This window comes from Tursiops truncatus, chromosome 2 (assembly GCF_011762595.2).
Source record: "Tursiops truncatus isolate mTurTru1 chromosome 2, mTurTru1.mat.Y, whole genome shotgun sequence".
Taxonomy (NCBI): domain Eukaryota; kingdom Metazoa; phylum Chordata; class Mammalia; order Artiodactyla; family Delphinidae; genus Tursiops; species Tursiops truncatus.
The window spans coordinates 14,191,948-14,216,477 of NC_047035.1; the positions used below are offsets into that span (position 1 = coordinate 14,191,948).

At 39.9% G+C, this 24,530-nt stretch overlaps 1 protein-coding gene across 23 annotated transcripts in view; it reads left to right on the forward strand.

Moving 5' to 3' along the window:
- EFCAB11 (EF-hand calcium binding domain 11) overlaps positions 1-24,530 on the forward strand; it is a 226,694-nt gene that overhangs the window by 19,163 nt on the left and 183,001 nt on the right. For 17 of the 23 annotated variants that reach the window (XR_012329874.1, XR_012329875.1, XR_002173037.3 and 14 more), the window contains one exon: positions 596-686. Coding sequence is in view for 20 of the 23 variants with exons in the window: in XM_073800134.1 (XP_073656235.1) it covers positions 596-686 (91 nt within the window). In the remaining 3 variants the exon portion in view is untranslated. Of the gene's footprint in view, positions 1-595; positions 687-2,445; positions 3,350-4,529; positions 5,633-13,624; positions 13,659-19,968; positions 20,006-24,530 lie in introns of those variants that run through there. The other 6 variants (XM_073800132.1, XM_033850740.2, XM_019919226.3 and 3 more) reach the window with 6 other exon arrangements.

Sequence of the window (24,530 nt, forward strand, 5' to 3'; positions counted from 1 at the left end):
AGGTGAAGAGCTACTTATGGAAGTTTGTGAGAACATGAGGCCTTTTTTTCCGACTCCTCCTTTGACCCACACATAATTGGAGGAATTGTTTTCCTACGCTGGGGTGGCCCAGAGGAGTAGCTTCAGACCCCCTCCCCACAGAACACAGGGTTGAAAGACTTGTGGAGTCCAGGTTCAGTATTTTGGCTTCTGTAATGGTTTTCCTCTAAATAATAATATAGTTCTAATACCAAGCAAGAAAAAAATGTGAATTTTGAAGAATGAATTATTTTGGCAATTCACAAAGACTTGAAGCCTAATGCCATTGTTGCAGTGTCTGTCCCTTAGTCCTTTACCTGGGACTCAGGGAATCAGCAAATCATGGGGCTGGAAGAAACCTGCAGGAGCATCTGGGGCTGTACTGAGGGAGAGTATTACTAGATTCTCAAATTCTTCCAACAAGACAATCTCAGATTACCTTATATGTAAAATCAACTATAATTTACTGCTTTTCTCCTACTAATAGATTAAAGTCTCATGCATATGTTATGGCTGAAATAGCAGTTCATGGGGCTGATAGAAGTGTGTGAATATTATGTATTCTGTTTTCAAATAGATCATGGATATTTAACTCTGGAAGATTTCAAGAAAGCATTTAAGCAGGTGGCTCCCAAGTTATCGGAAAGGATTATTCTCGAGGTATTCAGGTAAGGTGCCAAAATCTTTATGTATAACCCACCCCTTGATTTACCATTTGCTTTTACAAGTTTTCAGTTTTATGGAGAACACTCATTTATGCTTATTTTTCGCTAGTAAACATTTTCATCTCACAGCATATTGTCATGATCCAGGAGAGAATTTTTTTTTTTTTTTTTTTTTTTGCGGTACGCGGGCCTCTCGCTGTTGTGGCCTCTCCCGTTGCGGAGCACAGGCTCCGGACGCTCAGGCTCAGCGGCCATGGCTCACGGGCCCAGCCGCTCCGCGGCATGTGGGATCTTCCCGGACCGGGGCACGAACCCGTGTCCCCTGCATCGGCAGGCGGACTCTCAACCACTGTGCCACCAGGGAAGCCCCAGGAGAGAATTTTATAGTTAGCTATTAGTCCATCTACACCTTGACAGTGGGCTCTAAAGTGGGTGGAGTGCTTGTATACTAGGAAGGTGCAAAGATCATTTGTTAGTAGGGGTGGAGAGGAGCAGAAAGGAAGTAGAACTTCTTTGTATATTTATGTATTGACCAACCTCCCCCCCTGAAGCTTTATTAATATTTAATATGGATGCTGGTGTTCTCCCATGGTCTGTATTCCATCAGACATGGGTTACAAATGGTCCTTGAGTCGTCTGGAGAGTAGAGTTGGGTTGATCAGTGGTGGCCCCTCCTTCGTTTGTTTTCAAAGTTATAGACCCATGTTGCAGTTCACACACACCTGATAAAGTAGATTTAAAGACTATATTATGTTTTCTTTATAAACTAATTCTGACAAAATGGCAAGTGGCTTAAAAGCAGTTTCCGTTAGGAAACTGCAGATTGAAAGTAGTAAGAATAGTGTAAGCACATGCTTGCAGAGAAAATTGCAGAGTTGCCTCTTCTCTGACTGCTAACATGAGTTCCTCATCAACCCTGTTACCAGGTGTGTTAATTAGGGTTTCATACAGCAGTAAGAGCCAGAAAACCCAGAACAACAAAGCTCAAAAAAGAGAGCAGTAAACACAGGAGAGTCCAGGGCTGATTTGATGGCAGCACAGCTGTGAAGGACCCAGATTCCTCCCCTCTTGTTGTTCGGCTGCCTCAGCATCTGGCTTCTCCCTCTTGCTTCAAGATGGCTCCCGAGGTTTCAGCCATCACACCTGAATTCCAGCTAGGTAGGCCAAAAGGGAGCAGAAGATATGCCCCTCCTTTTAAGGCTGTCCATTATTTCTTCCTACATCGCAGTGACCAAAACTTAGTTCCAAGGCCACGAATAGCTACAAGGGGGAGGTGGGTCTGGAAAATGTAGTCCCTGCTTTGGGCAGTCATGTGCACTCAAATGGAGTTTCTGATACTGAGGAAGAAGGAGAGAACAGATACTGGGGGACATCTGGCAGGTGTTCCCATGTGGATAAAGTAATTTCGTGAAATCTGACCGGAAGCCAGCCCTGCTCAGTAGGAATTATCAAGCAGGTTATTTGAAATAAAGATCTGCACTCACTGTCATTAACAGTGACATATATGAAATTCTTTTGCTGCATCATTTGCAAGCAGATTATTGAGCAAGCTATTGAAGAGCAAAGGAGTTCAAGCCAGGCACAGACAAAGTGCCTGAGGCCAGTATTACTTAGGTGTTTCCAGAACATCAAGACCTTTAAAATATAGTAGCATCTTTGTGCACATTTTGTGATGAGAAGAGTAATCAAAGTCAATGTATTTCTACCACATGCTGGTGGTTTTTTCACAAAAAGAATTACTTCATTTTACTTTTACAAAAAGACGTGTGTCGGTCTTCCCTGGTGGCGCAGTGGTTAAGAATCCTTCTGCCAATGTGGGGGACACGGGTTCGAGCCCTGGTCCGGGAAGATCCCACATGCTGCGGAGCAACTAAGCCCGTGCACCACAACTACTGAGCCTGTGCTCTAGAGCCCACGAGCCACAACTACTGAGCCTGCGCACCACAACTACTGAAGCTGGCGTGCTTAGAGCCCGTGCTCCACAACAGGAGAAGCCACCGCAATGAGAAGCCCGTGCACCGCAACGAAGAGTAGCCCCCGCTCGCCGCAACTAGAGAAAGCCCGTGCACAGCAATGAAGACCTAATGCAGCCAAAAATAAATAAATAAAATTTAAAAAGACAAGTGTCCAAATTTGCTGACCTTTTTGTGTTAAATGGTTTCAGGAGGTGCCCCCTTGTACCACATGTATAATTTTGAAAAATCCACTTAAATATAGCCATTCAAGATAGAAGCAGTCTTTTAACAGTGAGTGGGAAGGTAACTGCTTCTCAAAAGAAATCTACGTTATTGGGAGAGCATTTTTGAAAACAGACATTTGGCAATGTGATTCTGTTTTAAAAAATGTGTACGCCTATTGAAACCTTCATACCTGCATGTTTAATAAGTTAAAAATGGAATGTTCTAATCTGGTGAAAAAAGTCGTACAAAGTTTCAGTGGTTTAAGAAAAAAAAAAAGTCATGAAGAACCTAGGAGCAAGACGGGAATAAAGACACAAACCTACTAGAGAATGGACTTGAGGATATGGGGAGGGGGAAGGGTAAGCTGTGACAAAGTGAGAGAGTGGCATGGACATATATATACTACCAAACGTAAAATAGATAGCTAGTGGGAAGCAGCCGCATAGCACAGGGAGATCAGCTCAGGGGTTTGTGACCACCTAGAGGGGTGGGATAGGGAGGGTGGGAGGGAGGGAGACGCAAGAGGGAAGAGATATGGGAACATATGTATATGTATAACTGATTCACTTTGTTATAAAGTAGAAACTAACACACCATTGGAAAGCAATTATACTCCAATAAAGATGTTTAAAAAATGTAAAATATTTAAAGTAAACTCATAAGAGCTTATTTTTATTATAAAGTAAATGAAACTCTTAGAACAGTTTCTGGTAAACAGTAGGAACTCAATAAATGTAAACTATTTTATTTTTAATCACATAACTGCCCAGATAATCCATAAAATTTATTAATCATCCTCTAAAAATAATAATAATAATAAATAAATAAAATAAAAATTCAAAAGAAAAGTTTCAGTGGTTTGAGAGCACAGTTTTTAAAAGTATAAAAATTCAGTAGCTTTGATAAGTTTTCAAGAGCAACTAATTGGTATCAGGAGTGATGGATATTTATTAGCTGAATTTCAATTAACAATACCAACAAACTAATTAAAAAAAAAAACCCTTAAGCTTTTTCATTATCAGAGGATGGAATTAAAAACAGGGATTCGGTGTCATGATACCCTTTTCCCATTTAGATCTACATACCTTTGTGAGGTCTCTCTGACAGCCGTTAAGACCAAATAGTAAAACAAACTGAACTTCAAATTGCTCAATCACAAAGGATTCAACCGAGATGTTCAGAAATAATAAAGTATGTGAAATCACATTGTTCTTGTTAGATGTTATTAATAATTTCAAGTGATGGCAAAAAGTCATTTGCCATTAATGAATAAAATGTTTTTACCTTTAATTACTTAGAAATTTCTGTATTACATTTTATAATGAACATAACATATTAGTATTGTGGCACATGTCCGTATAATCTATACATAAATATATTCATATGCCCACAAATCTTGTACTTCCCAGGATTGCGATCAAAACCGTTTAGAGACTACTACAGTAAACAGCCAAACAAGGCATTTTAGCTAACTGAACATGCCCTGCTTAAAGTCTCATTTGCATTATTATTTATAGCACCACAATCCCTAAGCCAGAATAAATGATGCATGATAAGAATTAAATGAAGTTGTGACACCAAAAGAGAGAAAAATATTTCCTCTGAGTGTAAATTGAAGTTGGCCAGAGAAACAGAGATGTCTAACTTCCACATGTCTCTGTTTCAGTGGTACAAATAATTTTCAAGAATAAGGAAAAGAAGGATTTCCCTGGTGGTCTAGTGGTTAAGACTCTGCGTTTCCACTGCAGGGGGCATGGGTTCGATCCCTGGTCGGGGAACTAAGATCCTGCATGCTGTGCGGCGTGGCCAAAAAAAAAAAAAAGAAAGAATAAGGAAAAGAAGAGCAGCTGCTGGGGCCGTTAGTGATGATGCAAATTACATCATGTTTCTAAGGTTAGACACCGTGTGAGAAGCTTGAATAGCTTTGACTTAATTCACATTTAAGTGTGAATGGAGTTCATTCCCAGGTTCACATTTACTCAGAAGAAAGCTGATATATGAAGACCACTATAAAAAGGCATCCAGAGAGGGAGACTTCCAATACGACCAGAGTCAGCTGTGGTTTGAATGATGAAAGAAGTTTTCACAATCTTCAATTCTTAGATTGCCGGATTCTTCCCAAAGAAACTTCTAGGACCAAGAGTAGTCTCTTTCCAGAAGGCTTGTGATACTTGCTCATATCACACCTTCATTTTATAAGACAAACCAACCAACCACAACAATAAAACCAACTAAACACCCAAAACAAACCTTCCAGAAAGACAGACTTGAAGCATAAGACATCAAAGAATCATTTCATCTTGTAACTTGATGGAAACACTGGAGTATCATTCATTAAATCTGAGGGCTTTACAAGAAGTAAATGAGATATGTTTATAAAGTTTGTGAATTGTTGGCTAACTACTCTGGTGGTGTTTACTTATAGCGATTATTTCATGAATAAAAGCAACGTGGTTTTTAAAAAATATGTATATTGTCAGTATTCGTAATATTCATAACCTGTTCTGCTATCATAACCTTTTAAAAAAAATCTTAGTTCTATAGTTAAATGGATTCAAAGCTCACCTCCAGGCTTTGTGCTATAGTTTCTGCTAAGCTGAAGTCTATCCTCTAGGTAGGGTTCATAAGAACTATATTCCCTGGTGTCTTCCATGTTCAACAATGTTTATCTGAGCCATTGTCCTTGAATAAAAACATATAATAGATTGAACATTAACATTTTTAAAAAATTAATTAATTTAGGGGCTAGCCTGGTGACGCAGTGGTTAGGAATCCGCCTGCCAATGGAGGGGACACGGGTTCGAGCCCTGGTCTGGGAACATCCCACATGCCGCAAAGAAACTAAGCCCACGAGCCACGACTGCTGAACCCCACACGCCTAGAGCCCGTGCTCCGCAACAAGCGAAGCCACTGGAAGGAGAAGCCGGCGCACCACAACAAGGAGTAGCCCCTGCTCACCGCAACTACAGAAAGCCCGTGCCCGGCAACGAAGACCCAACGTAGCCAAAGATAAATTATTCTTTATTTGTGGTGTGTGGGCTCAGTAGTTGTGGCTCGCGGGCTTAGTTGCTCCGCGGCATGTGGGATCTTCCCAGACCAGGGCTCGAACTTGTGTCCCCTGCATTGGCAGTAGGTTTCTTAACCACTGCGCCACCGGGGAAGTCCAAACATTAACATTTTTGAATCACATTCTTTTTCTTTGAAAATGCTGATTGTGCTTATGTTGGAAGTCCTTTTAAATTGTTTAATTTCTATTTCTTTTGCTCAAATTGTTCACCATGTTTCTCAGTATATTTTCAGCAGTGTCTGTTCTCCTTTGTGCTGTGTCCAATGTGGCTTTTTTTTGTTGTTATGGGTTTTTTTTAATATCTTTATTGGAGTATAATTGCTTTACAATGTTGTGTTAGTTTCTGCTGTATAACAAAGTGAATCAGCTATACGTATATATGTATTCCCATATCCCCTCCCTCTTGCGTCTCCCTCCCACCCTCCCTATCCCACCCCTCTAGGTGGTCACAAAGCACCGAGCTGATCTCCCTGTGCAATGCAGCTGCTTCCCACTAGCTATTTTACAGTTGGTAGTGTATATATGTCCATGCCACTCTCTCACTTCGTCCCAGCTTACCCTTCCCCCTCCCTGTGTCCTCAACCCATTCTGTACGTCTGCATCTTTATTTCTGTCCTGCCCCTATGTTCATCAGAACCATTTTTTTTTTTTTTAGATTTCATATATATGTGTTTGCATACAATATTTGTTTTTCTCTTTCTGACTTACTTTACTCTGTATGACAGACTCTAGGTCCATCCACCTCACTACAAATAACTCAGTTTTGTTTCTTTTTATGGCTGAGTAATATTCCATTGTATATATATGCCACATCTTCTTTATCCATTCATCTGTCGATGGACACTTAGGTTGCTTCCGTGTCCTGGCTATTGTAAATAGTGCTACAGTGAACATTGTGGTACATGTCTCTTTTTGAATTATGGTTTTCTCATGGTATATGCCCAGTAGTGGGATTACTGGGCCATACGGTAGTTCTATTTTTAGTTTTCTAAGGAACCTCCATACTATTCTCCATAGTGACTGTATCAATTTACATTCCCACCAACAGTGCAGGAGGGTTCCCTTTTCTCCACACCGTCTCCAGCATTTATTGTTTGTAGATTTTGTGATGATGACCATTCTGACCGGTGTGAGGTGATACCTCATTGTAGTTTTGATTTGCATGTCTCTAATGATTAGTGATGTTGAGCATCCTTTCATGTGTTTGTTGGCAATCTGTATATCTCCTTTGGAGAAATGTCTATTTAGGTCTTCTGCCGATTTTTGGATTGGGTTGTTTGTTATTTTGATATTGAGCTGCATGAGTTGCTTATATGTTTTGGAGATGAATCCTTTGTCAGTTGCTTCATTTGCAAAAATTTTCTTCCATTCTGAGGGTTGTCTTTTGGTCTTGTTTCTGGTTTCCTTTGCTGTGCAAAAGCTTTTAAGTTTCATTATGTCCCATTTGTTTATTTTTGGTTTTGTTTCCGTTTTTCTAGGAGGTGGGTCAAAAAGGATCTTGCTGTGATTTATGTCTAAGAGTGTTCTTCCTATGTTTTCCTCTGAGAGTTTTATTGTGTCTGGTCTTATATATTTAGGTCTTTAATGCATTTTGAGCTTATTTTTGTGTATGGTGTTAGGAAGTGTTCTAATATCATTCTTTTACATGTAGCTGTCCAGTTTTCCCAGCACCACTTATTGAAGAGGCTGTCTTTTCTCCATTGTATATTTTTGCCTCCTTTATCAAAGATAAGGTGACCGTATGTGTGTGGGTTTATCTCTGGGCTTTCCATCCTGTTCCATTGATCTATATTTCTGTTTTTTTGCCAGTACCATATTGTCTTGATTACTGTAGATTTGTAGTATAGTGTGAAGTCAGGGAGCCTGATTCCTCCAGCTCCATTTTTCTTTCTCAAGATTGCTTTGGCTATTCGGGGTCTTTTGTGTTTCCATACAAATTGTGAAATTTTTTGTTCTAGTTCTGTGAAAAATGCCATTGGTAGTCTAATAGGGATTACATTGAATCTGTAGATTGCTTTGGGTAGTATAGTCATTTTCACAATGTTGATTCTCCCGATCCAAGACCATGGTATCTCTCTCCATTTGTTTGTATCATCTTTAATTTCTTTCGTCAGTGTCTTATAGTTTACTGCATCCAGGTCTTTTGTCTCCTTAGGTAGGTTTATTCCTAGGTATTTTATTCTTTTTGTTGAAATGGTAAATGGGAGTGTATCCTTAATTTCTCTTTCAGATATTTCATCATTGGTGTATAGGAATGCAAGACATTTCTGTGCATTAATTTTGTATCCTGCTACTTTACCAAATTCATTGATTAGCTCTAGTAGTTTTCTGGTGGCATCTTTAGGATTCTCTATGTATAATATCATGTCATCTACAGCTTACTTCTTCTTTTCCAATGTGGATTCCTTTTATTTCTTTTTCTTCTCTGATTCCTGTGGCTAAAACTTCCAAAACTATGTTGAGTGACAGTGGTGAGAGTGAGCAACCTTGTCTTCTTCCTGATCTTAGTGGAAATTGTTTCAGTTTTTCACCACTGAGAATGATGTTGGCTGTGGGTTTGTCATATATGGCCTTTATTATGTTGAGGTAAATTCCCTCTATGCCTACTTTCTGGAGCGTTTTTATCATAAATGGGTGTTGAATTTTGTTGAAAGCTTTTTCTGCATCTATTGAGATGATCATATGGTTTTTATCCTTCAGTTTGTTAATATGGTGTATCACATTATTGATTTGTGTATATTGAAGAATCCTTACATTCCTTGGATAAACCCCACTTGATCATGGTGTATGATCCTTTTAATGTGCTGTTGGATTCTGTTCACTAGTATTTTGTTGAGGATTTTTGCATCTATGTTCATCAGTGATATTGGCCTGTAGTTTTCGTTTTTTGTGACATCTTTGTCTGGTTTTGGTATCAGGGTGATAGTGGCCTCATAGAATGAGTTTGGGTGTGTTCCTCCCTCTGCTATCTTTTGGAAGAGATTGAGAAGAATAGGTGTTAGCTCTTCTCTAAATGTTTGGTAGAGTTAGCCTGTGAGGCCATCTGGTCCTGGGCTTTTGTTTGTTGGAAGATTGGAAGATTCCCCCCCCCCCCCCCCGGTATGCAGGCCTCTCACTGTTGTGGCCTCTCCCATTGCGGGATGCAGAGGCTCAGCGGCCATGGCTCACAGGCCTAGCCGCTCTGTGGCGTGTGGGATCTTCCCGGACCGGGGCACGAACCCGTGTCCCCTGCATCGGCAGGCAGACTCTTAACCACTGCGCCACTAGGGAAGCCCCCTGTTGGAAGATTTTTAATCACAGTTTCAATTTCAGTGTTTGTGATTGATCTGTTTATATTTTCTATTTCTTTCTGGTTCAGTCTTGGAAGGTTGTGCTTTTCTAAGAATTTGTCCATTTCTTCCAGGTTGTCCATTTTATTGGCATATGGTTGCTTGTAGTAATCTCTCATGATCCTTTGTATTTCTGCAGTGTCAGTTGTTACTTCTCCCTTTTCATTTCTAATTCTGTTGATTTGAGTCTTCTCCCTTTTTTTCTTGATGAGTCTGGCTAATGGTTTATCAATTTTGTTTATCTTCTCAAAGAACCAGCTTTTAGTTTTATTGATCTTTGCTATCCTTTCCTTCATTTCTTTTTCATTTATTTCTGATCTGATCTTTATGATTTCTTTCCTTCTGCTAACTTTGGGGGTTTTTGGTTCTTCTCTCTCTAATTGCTTTAGGTGTAAGGTTAGGTTGTTTATTTGAGATGTTTCTTGTTTCTTGAGGTAGGATTGTATTGCTATAAACTTCCCTCTTAGAACTGCTTTTGCTGAATTCCATAGGTTTTGGGTCATCATGTTTTCATTGTCATTTGTTTCTAGGTATTTTTTGATTTCCTCTTTGATTTCTTCAGTAATCTCTTGGTTATTTAGTAGCGTATTGTTTAGCCTCCATGTGTTTGTAGTTTTTACAGATATTTTTCTGTAATTGATATCTAGTCTCATAGTGTTGTGGTTGGAAAAGATAGTTGATATGATTTCAGTTTTCTTAAATTTACCAAGGCTTGATTTGTGTCCCAAGTTATGATCTGTCCTGGAGCATGTTCCATGAGCACTTGAGAAGAAAGTGTATTCTGTTGTTTTTGGATGGAATGTTGTATAAATATCAATTAAGTCCATCTTGTTTAATGTGTCATTTAAAGCTTGTGTTTCATTATTTATTTTCATTTTGGATGATCTGTCCATTCGTGTAAGTGGGGTGATAAAGTCCCCAACCATTATTGTGTATCTGTCGAGTTCCCCTTTTATGGCTGTTAGCATTTGCCTTATGTTTTGAGGCAAATGCTCCTATGTTGGGTGTGTAAATATTTCCAATTGTTATATCTTCTTGGTTTGATCCCTTGATCATTATGTAGTGTCCTTCTTTGTCTCTTGTAATAGTCTTTATTTTAAAGTCTGTTTTGTCTGATATGAGAATTGCTACTCCAGCTTTCTTTTGATTTCCATTTGCATGGAATATCTTTTTCCATCCCGTCACTTTCAGTCTGTATGTGTCCCTAGGTCTGAGGTGGGTCTCTTGTAGACAGCATATTTATGGGTCTTGTTTTTGTTTGCATTCAGCCAGGCTATGTCCTTTGGTTGGAGCATTTAATCCATTTACATTTAAGGTAATTATCAATATATATGTTCCTATTACCATTTTCTTAATTGTTTTGGGTTTGTTATTGTAGGTCTTTTCCTCCTCCTGTGTTTCCTGCCTAGAGAAGTTCCTTTAGCATTTGTTGGAAAGCTGGTTTGGTGGTGCTGAATTCTCTTAGCTTTTGCTTGTCTATAAAGGGTTTAATTTCTCTGTTGAATCTCAGTGAGATCCTTGCTGAGCAGAGTAATCTTGGTTGTAGGTTTTTCCCTTTCATCACTTTAAACATGTCCTGCCACTCCCTTCTGGGTTGTAGAGTTTCTGCTGAAAGATCAGCTGTTAACTTTATGCAGTTCCATTGTATGTTATTTGTTGCTTTTCCCTTGATGCTTTTAATATTTTTTCTTTGTGTTTAATTTTTGATAGTTTGATTAATATGTGTCTTGGAGTGTTTCTCCTTGGATTTATCCTGTATGGGGTTCTCTGTGCTTCCTGGAGTTGATTGACTATTTCCTTTCCCATGTTAGGGAAGTTTTCAACTATAATCTCTTCAAATATTTTCTCAGACCCTTTCTTTATCTCTTCTTCTTCCGGGACTCGTATAATTCGAATGTTGGTGCGTTTAATGTTGTCCCGGAGATCTCTGAGACTGTCTTTAATTGTTTTCATTCTTTTTTCTTTATTCTGCTCTGTGGTAGTTATTTTCAATATTTTATCTTCCAGGTCACTTATCTGTTCTTCTGCCTCATTTATTCTGCTATTGATTCCTTCTAGAGAATTTTTAATTTCATTTATTGTGTTGTTCATCATTGTTTGTTTGCTCTTTAGTTCTTCTGGGTCCTTGTTAAATGTTTCTTGTAGTTTCTCCATTCTGTTTCCAAGATTTTGGATCATCTTTACTGTCATTACTCTGGATTCTTTTTCAGCTGGCTGCCTATTTGCACTTCATTTGTCTGGTCTGGTGGGTTTTTGCCTTGCTTCTTCATCTGCTGTGTGTTTCTCTGTGTTCTCATTTTGCTTAACTTACTGTGTTTGGGGTCTCCTTTTTGCAGGCTACAGGTTCGTAGTTCCCATTGTTTTTGGTGTCTGCCCCCAGTGGGTAAGGTTGGTTCAGGGGCTTGTGTAGGCTTCCTGGGGAAGGGGACCGGTGCCTGTGTTCTGGTGGGTGGGGCTGGATCTTTCTGGTGGGCACGGCTGCATCCGGTGGTGTGTTTTGGGGTCTCTGTGAACTTAGTATGACTTTAAGCAGCCTCTCTGCTAATGGGTGGGGTTGTGTTCCTGTCTTGCTAGTTGTTTGGCATGGGGTGTCCAGCACTGTAGCTTGCTGGCTGTTGAGTGGAGCTGGGTCTTAGCGTTGAGACAGAGATCTCTGGGCGAGCTCTCGCTGATTGATATTATGTGGGGCCTGGAGGTGTCTGGTGGTCCAGTGTCCTGAACTCGGCTCTCCCACCTCAGAGGCTCAGGCCTCACACCAGGCAGGAGCACCAAGACCTATTTTGGAAGTCTGAGGTCTTCTGCTAGCGTTCAATAGGTGTTCTGTAGGAGTTGTTCCACATGTAGATGTATTTTTGATGTATTTGTGGGGAGGAAGGTGATCTCCACGTCTTACTCCTCCGCCATCTTGAAGCACTCCCTCTGTTATGGTTTTATTTTCTCCTTATGTTTCTTTCTTGAGCTATATCTACTGATGTTTCATTTTGTTATTTTGCTGTATCTTGTTATTTTATAGTATCTCCCCTAAGCCTTTCTGTATCTACTTTCATCTCTCGTTTTATGGAGGTGTTTGCTTTATTGGGGAAAGTAGTTTTTGAGGTTTTATTTTTAATGGTTGATTGCTTGGGGGTTGCTAATTATAGCATTTTTCATGTAAATTAAGAAATCAAGTTTTTTAACGAGGGATGGGTTTTGAGGAATGTTTCTTTCTTAAAGCAAGAGGTGATATCTTATGTAAAAAACAAAAATTGGTACTACTTTATATTACCTCTGAAAGTATTTTTAAAAAGGCTTAATGTTTTTAAATTTTGAGATTCCTTTCAGTGTTTAAAACTTACAACATTGCTTTCCACTTAGAGCTGATAATCATTACTTGTGTACCTGTGCACTGAAATAACTAAAGCTAATAAATATCTTGGATGACGTTTCATTATTATTAAGAAATTCTCAGGAAATTCTCTTGAAGAACTTTCTTTTCTTTTGTCTTACCCACTACAAATGGCAGAAGTTTAAGAGGTGCGAGAACTGAGTAGTGCTCTTTGTCCAGTGGAATGAATCTGAGCTAACAGGCTGTTTCTAGCACTGAAAGTTTAAAACAAAAAACATCTTTTCTTCTTTAAGACTAATAGAACATTATAAAAACTTTGTAGTACTTTTTTTTTTTCTTAAACATTCAAAAATCTTTAGTGAATCTAAAAAGTAGTTAAAACTATTTAACCTGGCTCTCCAACATCTGGTCCCCTTCCCAAACTCATCTTTCATTCATCATCCCAAATTCCTGTATTTCCCTTTGCCTAATGCTTGTTCCTTTGAATATGTGATGTGTATTTATCCTGCATTCTGTTGCTCTTGCCAGCAATGCCTTTCTCTACTTCTTACCTGTCCAAATTAGACCTATCTTCCAAGACCCTGCTCAACAAATACCCACAAAAAAGTCTTTTTTTCTTTACATTGAACAGCCTTTTCTCCTTTCTCTGAATTTTGATAGTACTGTGGTTGTGTAATTGTTTCAGTTGTCTACTCAATAAACAAAACTACAGTGTTAACGATTATCTCCATAAAATACTACAAGGTCTTTGAGTTTACAAGTTTATCTGTAACTTCCACTGTTCTCAGCATGTTGCCTTATGCATTCTAGTTACTTAATAATTGTTGGTCCATTGTCACTTACTCCAAATACCCAGTAACAGTAAAATCCTCACTTATAATTTTCTTATGGTTTTAATTTCTTATAATCTAGGCAAGAATCCTTTAAAATGCAATCAGGAGCTTTCTAACCACATGTGGCTTTGCCTTCTATTTTTCTCGTTCTACATGTGATTTTTATGAATTAATCTCTGATGGCCTCTCTGTTTTTTTTTTTTTTAGAGACATTTTCAGTTCATGATTTAGCCCCAGCTGTTGTCAGGGAGCTGGCTTAATGTGCTCTCTTGACTTTGCCCACCATCAGCACCCTGTGATATTTCTGGCCGGTGTTTTTCTCTGTGTGGGTATGTTTGCATCTCCATGCCTAGGAGCCTTCTCCATCTCATTGTAAGTGCTGAGATTTGCACTTTCTTACCGCCTGTCAGTTGACAAAAAGCTCTGGGTAGCTTCTTCTGCTTTCCAGCCATATGAAATGAAACATGGGTGTGCAGAAGGCCCGCCAGTATCCAAGACTGTGAGTGCAGGTGGATTGCCAGATAGTAATGTAATGCAGAAATACTGACGTACCAAAATGCTCTCCAGTCACAACTGGAGACATTTAAAGTGATATATAATATTTTTGGTCTAAGAATCTCATTCTTCGTATTACATGGGGATGGTCAAAAACATAGAATATCTCACTCTTCTTTTGGGAGTATTAAAAATTGGTTGAGAATAAGAGCATCTTGACTTGTTGGATAGTATATTTTCATTGCCAGAGTGTTAGTGGGGTAGGGGCTTAAGAATGCAATTTTAAAAGGGAATGATGGGTACCCTCTTGATAGAAAGATCACATATGCCTTTTATCACAGCTCTTGTGGGGGAAAGGGGCCTCATGAGCTTGGGTCACGTGAATTAACATGTTAATGGAAGAGTCTTTTAGAACCAAGGAGCCCAAAGGAAAGTGATATAAGATAGAATGTATTTTTTCAAATCATTTGCATCTCTTTTGAAGTGTTATTCTTCACTGTGCTCTTTAGCTTCTTGTAATTCCTTTCTGCTGGCAGCCAACTTGTTGCATATCATTTTCCTGGACAGTCTCTAACTGGAGAAAGTTTCCCAGTCATTATTCTGTGCGTCAGAATGGTCATCTTATAAATGCAGTCAGGTGACCTCACCAAGATTGCAGTTATAGTGAGTACCTACTTTGGGGAATATGATTGTTGATCTGTAAGTATCTACATGCTTCTGTGTATAGAAAAGTATAAAAGAGACTAGAAATTGTTTCTGATTCTTTGTAACTATAGGTAGATAGCTGTTACCAGCTGTACCTAGTGTGTGAGTGTAGTGACCAAATAGGTAGACTTCTTGAGTTTCCAATTTTTATTTCGTGAATTTTTGTATCTTCCCTGCAATGATAATGCCTTGGTTTTTATTTCAGTGTTTTGTTTCACAATTTTATTGTCAGAGATTCCCATTTCTGTTTATTTTCTTGCATGTGATCACTGAATGGGGAATATGAATATATGTAAGCTTTTCAAACTGACCTCAGAATTTCTCCTCTCTGGGGACTTTCACATGTAATATGTTAAATACAACTGTACTTTAAAAATCCACCTATAGAAATAATTATATGCTAATCATTTTAAGAAAATATCAGTTTTTCAGAGGGTTCTTGACTGATTTTGCTCCATGAACAAAAATTATATCCTTGCATTTGAGGATGGTCTTTTTTTACCGGTATAAATTTTAGAATTGGTGATGCAGGAATTGAAGCTCAGAAACTGGACCAGAAAACAAGTAGAGAAGAATAATGACTTCATTACAGAGATTTTCAAACAGAATGTGTTATTTTGGTTTCTTCAGTTAAGCTAATTAGTTCCCGTTAACAAGGATGTACTATTTGTTTGGAAGAAGTATTTAATCTCTTTCACATTCCAGATGTCCAGATTTTGTAGTCTTTTCTGAGGTTAAACCCATCCAGATGCAAATTCTACTCCTCCTTCAAGGCCCAGCTTTTAACAAAATATTTCTTATCTTGAAAGCTGGCCCTACCCTACACCCTACCCAACCCCTCTCTACCCCAAAAAGGAACTTGTCTCCTCCTTCAGCTTGAAACTCGTAATCTGTCATAAATATCTTTCTTCTGTATGCTCATACATAGGTATTTGCATGCATCAATTATTTCTAGTTTTAGAACGTGAGCTTAATATAAACAGGCACAAGTGGGATATTTATGGGAGTACAGAACTCCCGTAGCACAGTTTTATACGTGTCAAGTAAGTGACTGAATTTTATGTAAATGAATGGCTTACGTAGCGAACAGGCTTTCACCAAAACCTCTCAGGCCTGCACTCTCCTCATCTCAGACATGAGGGGGTTGTGCTTCTTCTTGTTCCAGAACCGACTGGTGGGGTTATCTATCATGGAGGGTGGCATGGCAGTCTCCTTGATTTTCTCTGCGTATCCCACATAATATTTCAGAATCCACCACCATGTGAATACAGATGTGACAAAGACTGCTCTCAAGAGAAAATTACTGGGCTGACAGCTCTCCAACCCTGGGTTTAGTTTTTGAGATGTCACTATAACAAGTGTTATGGTCAACGTTTCCAATTCCTCATCTACATATATGGTAAAATACACTGTTCTTGCTGTAATAGCATGAGGACTATTTTTCTTTTAATCCAACTGTCACATAAGAAACTGCTGCCATGGTTTCTTTCTTATGGCCAAATGTTGCTAACGCTTTCAGTCATCCTTGAAGTTAGTGATAGGCACACATCACGCATGTATTCATGCCATTTTCCTTTATAGAAGGAGGAATCTTTCTTACGTTTTTCTTTTGTAGTAGATAGCTAACTTCTGGGTGAAAATTTTGATAATACTGTGTGTTGTATTTATAAAATAAGAAAAACTTGCATTTAATAAAAGAAATTTTTATTTTATAGGAGATAATTAAATTAACATTGTTTTAAGATGTCACCAAAAAAAAAAAAAATAGGCTCAGCATTAAGAGTTTCACTACAAAGTTTCAGTTGTCCCCCTTAGACATAGCTTAAAAAATCAAGTCCAAAGGCTTCTAATGCTATGTTTTTATGTGTGGCATACCGACCTATGAGTTTGCCACCTCACGTCTAGCCATCTTGTCTACCATCCTCCTACCCATGCATTCTTTTCCATCAGGCTACCTTGAAGAGATACATCCTTGTCATTCAAAGCTCCAGAGACCAGCAGTATCAGCATTAGGGAACGTGTTAGCAATGATTAGCAATGCCTAATCTCAGGCCTCACTCCAAACATACTGAATCAGATGTGTTTTGTGTGATCCCTGGGTGATCCATATGCACTTATTAAAGTTTGAAAATCACTGGTCCACCCTCCTCGTTCAATTTTGGATAATGAGAGTAAATTAGCATTACTTTTTAATGTTACCTCTTGACTTCAGTAACCTTTCATCCCCTGCCAGATGACACCCAGACTCCTTAGCCTGACATACAAGGCCCCTCCACACACAGACCTGGCCTGCCCAGATCAAAGATTCTAATCCACTATTCTGATTTACTTGCTGTGTTCTGATCCTATCTCATTTCTCTTCCACTGCCCTCTCTTCTCCTCTCCTGACTTCCCCATCCACATATCTACTGGTATCCATTCCTTTGAACTTAGCTGAACTCTCTCTTCTAGGGAGCCTTCCCTGATCACTCCAGCTCACAAAATTTCCTTTTTCTTCCTTAGAAATTCTGTAGCACTTGCGAGAGTACTGCATCTAATAATAGTAACCACAGTAACCCTGGCAACTGACATTTGCTGAATATTTACTATGTACCGGACCCTGGTCTGAAGGAATCTTCTTAGGAACCTCCTGGGTTAGGCTCTGTCTGTCCCCATTTTACAGATGAGGACAAAGCTTGGAGAGGTCAGAGGACTTGCTTGATGCTGCTGCCTGCTGAGTAACAGAACGAAGATTTGCTTGTGCGCTTAATCACTGTAATATTACCTTCTCACTTCTTCTAACAGTATGGACGTCCTGAGAGTAGGAACCAGGCATGCTTTTGCATCCCCACAATGCCTGCCATAAAGCTGGCTAAGTAAGGCATGTTCGCTCTGCCTGGAAGTGTTCTTGGTAAACCAGTTGCACAATTATATAGCTTTTCCCTCTTCATATGAATTGGTTTGGTTTAGATTGTTACATTTGAGATTTCATTTGATTTTCTGCACATAAATGAAAGGAACTATTTACAAAAATGTGCAAAAGGAAACTGATGCAGCGTTTTATTACATGAGACGGTAGCAGGAATTCCAGATCACGTCGCTTTGATAGGAACCCTTGTGTTTTGTGTGTTGCCTTTGGAATTATATCACAATAGCGAAAGATTTTGCCAAATCAGCTGGAAAAGCAAAAAACGTTTAAAATTGACAAATGAGGTTTCATCACTTTAGCCGGGGTGGGAGTGCTAGGCTGAATTTACGATTGTCTTCTTTACAAGGCGGGATTATACATTGATTCACTTGTAAGACACTTTTGATCAGTTGTTGTGAGTTTAGCATCATCTTTTACCATTTCCAGCTTGTCAGTATTGTCTGCTCATCTTCCCTCCTTGGTTGCAACCTGCTGCTGGAGAAGATCAGGGCAAAGTAGGAATTCAGTGCGCTACGGGCTTCGAGCGGCATCTCTTTCTTCCTACGCTTTCCCTCCCCCTGCCTTTCCCTGTTCCTAAGCTGACCCCAGGAGAGGCGGAACAGGCACTAATACTGTTAACCATAACTTTCCCGTCCCTCCCTCCTGCCTGTCACTCACCTTTCCCTTCCCTCCCCGCAAAAGGACCAAGAATGGTACAATCTCAGGACTGCTTCCTAGTGGCTAAACATGGCTGCTGGACCCTCATGTGGCCCCATCTTTCTTCTTCCTCCCCTGCTGTATCTTCCACATCTCCTACCTCTGTCCTCTTCAGCTGCGACTAAGCCCCAAGAATGCTGACACCGCTTTCCCCTCCTTACCTTCACTTCTAACCCAAGCCTTGGGCTGAGCCTCCATCCGAGGCCCCCGCCTTGGTTCTGACCTTCCCGCAGTCCTGTACTGCAGGCTCTTGAGCGTGCGCTAGTCCTTGGAGCTGCTCCTCGCCAATCTGAGGCCTGGAGCGAGCTTTCCCTTTGTCTTCTTTCTGTGGTGCATCTACCTTCTCCTCCAAACACACCACACTCAATACTCTCCCTCTCCGTCTCCCAGCAAGTGTCATGTCTGAAAGATCTCAGAGTTCTGTGTCCACCTTCCTGGATCCTTTTGCTTTGATCCCAGATGCCTGCCTTGATTCTCCCAGCTGCCTGTCCCGGAATGGAACCAAGTTCTCAGGTCAGGCAGACGCTGTGCCTACTTGACCAAAGTGTTTAGACCACCCAAACCCATCTTCTGTACACAGTTCCCCACCCCTGGTCCTATGTCATTCCAGAATGCTTTCCTTTTCGTGCTGAAATCATCCAGGAGAATTTAGCTCATCTGTTTTCAGTTCCCTTTTTCAGGGATGGCAGATCGTTGGCATGTGTGCTATCACCGTCACCTCCTTATACCCGTGGCCTACACTCTTCTGATGAGACTCAGAATTCTTCTTGGTATAACACCCCAAGCCAGTTCACTAGCATGTCACACACCATGAGACTGACTTGCTCTCTGTCACATTTGTACCAGACCTTTCCTACTGCTGTGCATTGCAGGTGACCTTGCCTTCTGCTTCACGGACAGGGTCATGGCCTCTGCCTGGGTTTCCTCTTCACCTCCAGAGTTCTGTTTTCCTTCAATTCTGTTTCTAGTTTTTTTCTTTTTTCTAGTTCCTCCCGTTTGTTCTTGTCTCATCCCCTTCCCTTCTTCTTAGACCTTTCTCCATCAGTCACTCCCTCTCCTGTTTATAACTAACCTCCCTGCCTGCAGATAAACTTCAGTCTCCGCAGCCTAGAAAGCTACTCCTCGTGCCTAAGTTCCTCTAGGCCGCCTCCCTGTCCTTTTTCTAAGTGTTTATTCTTGCCAGCTACTCAAGGCACTCAGCACTCTGCCTGGGACCCTGCCCTTGATGCTCGCTCCTTCCCAGCTTTTGTGACACCGTGCCAACCCAGTGCCAGTGACGGCAGTTCCCATTCATTAAACACCTGCTAGTATTACCTTGCTGAATTGATGCAGTGATCTACACATCAGCTGTTATGCATACCTATTCTACAGGTAAAGCTGAGCACCTTTATTGCTAATCTCAAGCCAAACTGGACTTAGACTTCTCAATCATTTTATCTTTTGGTTAAAGAAGAAAAGTCGTAGGAAATTGACAAGTAATCAACTTTTTTTTTTTTTAATTTGATGGCAGGCACGTTGCTGGTACTTGTTAATGGACAGATGTTTCTGCTACATCTCAAAATTGTATTTTTTGATTTAAGAATACTGCTGTCTAATAATAATAGTAGAGTAGACAAAATTTACAGTTAAAATGTCTAAACACACTTAGCTTTAAGTATCATTCAAGAGTCATGTTAAAGAACATGTATAGCAACAACAATAAAAGTTATAAAATGCTTTTCTTAACCCAAGTCTTCTTACTGTTAAGGTTCCTGGTAATCCATTCATGATTTCAAATGGAAATCTTCTGTGCCTTGGAGACGGCATATCAAGGCTGGCATCCAAGGAGAGGAGGGGACAGTAGAAGAGTCTTATTCTTGTTTCCCTTTTTGCAGAAATTTAACTGTCTTTGCTGGAGAGAGAATATTCAATGGATGTATGAGTGAAAGAATGAATGAGTAAATAAACGAGCAGAGGAATAGAATGAAGATCAAAGTACACATGTTGAAATTGTGTGTTAAATGGGGTAGGGCAGCTGCTGGTCCTTAAATTTTATCTGGGTCTGTTGCAAATTATCTTCTTTACTGGATTTTCAATTGCAGATTTAGAGTCAGGCTTTTAAAAATATGAACTTGACTACCCATTTGTGTAGAGATTTAAACTGCTATCATCGTGAAATTATTACAGCGGTTTTTAAACTGTGAGCAGAAAGCTTTTAACAGAACTCTGCTATCAGAGTCAAATTTAATAAATTGGATGGAAGCTTCTTTTTCTTTCCCTTTTGTACATTGTCTAGTAGAGAAGTTTCTGTTGGTGACCAAATTTGTTATAGTGTGGTGCTATTTATTCTGCCCGTTACAAACGTGTCATGACAACAAGTGGCTGGATGTACTTTTCAAAGACAACTTGTATCCACAAATTGGTTGTTTTGGGGGAAAAAATTGGACTTAGTTCTTCAGGAATACATAGTTTCACAAATTGATTCATTGTACAGAAATCAGATTTGAACCGCAATCTGTACACCATCCATTGCTAGGTGTGGTTCAATTAAACAGGAGGGAAAGATAAATGGCAGTAAATATTCATGTGTCACATGGCAGCATTCATCTCTAAGTCAGGAATCTTGACAGAAAAAGCTCAAATTTTTAAAAATGTGAAATTACCTCCTCAATCATTTTTATTTTCAATTAAATTAATGTCTTGTATAGACACTGTAGACTCACATAGTATTCAATACCATTTAGTTTGCTATCGCTCTCTTAGTTTCTAATTTTCATTGTAGTTCTTAGTCTTTGCTTTTTGAGTATGAGTTTATGGTAGAGTAAATCAGATTAGCTTTAGTGGGTAGATTTAGTTTTCTTTAATGACTTACTAAGCAAAATGTACCTTCTTTTTAAGTGAAAAAGCCAAAGTGGATTATTTTTTATTTGACTAACAAGGAAAGGCATTTCTAATTTTATTTAGTGACTGAAATAAATTACTTTAACATAAATTAAATGTGAAATATATGTATGATCCTCTTTTAATGAACAAAGCAGATTGAGAGCCAAGCAGATTTGTAGTTGAGCTCTTTAACCAGTTGGTGGTGCTAAAAACTCTGATAAGAAACTAATTGGAAGGCGAGGAGGTTAACCTGGAGGCTTTCTTAATAAATGTTACTTTATTAATTTTTGAAAAATCAGTGCCAAAAATGTGTGCCCAAATTACTGCATCTTCTAAGCTTAGGAACCAAACCAAGTGTCTCTGACGGCAGAATACATTTCTAATAAACTTCTGTAAAGATGTCATTGGCTCCCATAAGGTTCACGTATCGGAAATTGCATGGTTGTATAACACTTGGCTCCATCCTGGAAATAGCCGTTAACCTGCTGACTGGGGAATGGAAGTGCGGGACATAACGTGGGCTAGCACAGTAGATTTAAGAAATATTGTTTTATATTATTACTACTTATTTTTTTTTTTAACTATTACTGGGCTTTTTAGGGGCTAGGTGTGTTTGTTTAACTTTGTTTTTTAGTGCCCAAGAAGTCCAGTAGAGCAACAGTCTGTTGCTTCAATGTGTCCTGAGTTGCAGTCAGAAGAGCACAGAGGTCTTGGAGTCAGGAACTCAAAGGTCTGAATCTATCAGTCAGATCTAACCAAAGTTGTTACTTGTTCTAGTCTTGCTTGCGGGATCTTAATTCCCGACCAGGGATTGAGCCCGGGTTCCAGAGGTGAAAGCACCGAGTCCTAACCACTGGACCACCAGGGAAATCCCCTACTTGTGCTATTCTTAAAAATATATACTTTACACAATTATACTTCTAAATTCTGTACTGGCTAAAGCACCTCATTAATAGTGTTTTAGGGTTTTATCATCACACTGAAGCTTTCTTCTAATTTGTTTCCATCTTCCAAACATAGAATATGCTGTGGAAAACTTAATGAAACTATCAGTCTTAAAAAGTAAAAAAAAAAAGCAAAAACCCCAATAAAACGAACAAACAAACAAAAACCCATTTTAAACAAATGATCCTAGAACTGATTTTTATAACATAAAGAATATTTAAATTTAAATAATCTTCCTGTTACCTAGATAAGGGCTGCCTATCAATTCAGGAAGTCAGGTTTTGAATATCCCTACATTTTTCATAACTGTCACTTATATCAGTTCTCTATAGCTCAGTTTTCCCAACTTGTAAAGCGGGGATAATGACGTCTTTTCCCCAGAGGTGGTGTAAGCTTTAGATAAGGTACCGGGTGCTTTTGGGTGTTGTTTTCCCTCCCGTGAGACAGGGACTGTGACTCCGTTACTTCTGAGCCCCCATGGTACTCCTGGACTCAGCCAGGGCCTTAGCACAGGAGGTCCTCTCTGTGTCTGATCACGCCTGGTGCTCCACTAATGAAGAGCTGTTTCTAGTTTATAAAGTTTCACAAGGGTTTTGTAGACTCACAGACTCACAAAACAGATACTCATCTAGTTATACCTGGTTTTCAGATATTTGCCTGTCTATCCTGGGGATATTTATGTGTTGGTCTGAATCTGCCTAAACATGTAAGATCGGGGAAGGGGATATAAGATTTCTGAAAGGTGTAGCAAAGGTGTTACTAAGAGTTTGTTCATCCATCCATTTATTTGTTCCACAAAATTTACTGAGCATGACTCTTCCAAAGATGAGGTCCAGGAAAGCTTCACCATGTCTCTGAGAGCTGCAAACTTCAAGGAGCAGGACGCAGGGCTTCCCTGGTGGCGCAGTGGTTAAGAATCCGCCTGCCAATGCAGGGGACACGGGTTCGAGCCTTGGTCCGGGAAGATCCCACATGCCGCGGAGCAACTAAGCCTGTGTGCCACGACTACTGAGCCTGTGCTCCAGAGCCTGCGAGCCACAACTACTGAGCCCGCACGCTACAACTGCTGAAGCCTGTGTGCCTAGAGCCTGTGCTCCGCAACAAGAGAAGCCACCGCAATGAGAAGCCCGTGCACCGCAACGAAGAGTAGCCCCCGCTCGCCGCAACTAGAGAAAGCCCGCGTGCAGCAATGAAGACCCAACACAGCCAAAAATAAATAAATAAATAATAAATAAATAAATTAATTATACGAAAAAAAGAAGCGGGACGCTTCCCATTTGGTAGGAATTGATAGGCAGCCCTTATCTAGGTAACAGGAAGATTATTTAAATTTAAATATTGTTTATATTATATCATAAAAATCAGTTCTAGGATCATCTGTAACAATTTTTTTTTTTTTTTTGCATTTAAAACTCTGATGGTTGGGCTTCCCTGGTGGCGCAGTGGTTGAGAGTCCGCCTGCCAATGCAGGGGATGCAGGTTCGTGCCCCGGTCCGGGAAGATCCCACATGCCGCGGAGCAGCTGGGCCCGTGAGCCATGGCCGCAGAGCCTGCGCGTCCGGAGCCTGTGCTCCGCAACGGGAGAGGCCGCAACAGTGAGAGGCCTGCGTACCGCAAAAAAAAAAAAAACAAAAAACAAAAAAACTCTGATGGTTTCATTAAGTTTTCCAGAGCATATACTGTGTTTGAAAAATTGAAACAAATCAGAAGAAAGCTTCAATGCAATGGTAATCATAAAACACTATGACTTAGGCACTTTAGCCAGTATAGAATTTAAAAGTATAACTGTGTAAGGTATATCTATATATATATATATATTTTTTTTAGGGATAGCACAACTAATATCTTTGGTTAGATCTGATTGATTCAGACCTTTGGGTTTTCAAGATACAGAATCATGGAAGCAGATGGCGGCAGAGACTTTAAAAATCACATCCACCGTCTCTCGTAACATAGCTAAGAAAATGGAAGCTACCTGAACTTTATGGCTTACCCAAGGTTATATAGACCAGAGTCAAGACTTGGGCCTTCTGACTCCCAATTCAATGCCAAAGCATTAATTTTCCATCCTGACTTCTACAAGACGAGCCATTTGGGGTGTAAATAAAAACAAGTGCATGCTTGTTCAGCCTCAGTAAACTTTCATACGAAACATGGTGTATCATTTCTGCCCAGTTTATCAGAATGAAACCTTGCAGTTTCATTCGGGAGGCAGTTAACTAAGGTGCCCCTACATACGTTTCAGAGCAGAGCAGCGGGAGGGAGCCCACGCCAGGTACGCAACATGCAGTTCTCAGCCAGAGCAGATGAGTGCCAGGACCATACCTGACAGAGGCAGGCAGGGTTTCCATTCGCTGTCTGCCTTGCCTGCGTCTGGTTTCCTCCGAGACGAATGGCATTCTATGCCTCAGGTGTATTAGTAATTTCTGAGTTTGTTCCCCACTCAAGATGACCTCATTGTTCTGTGCTGCTTTTCCATAATTATACAGTAACAGGAAAATA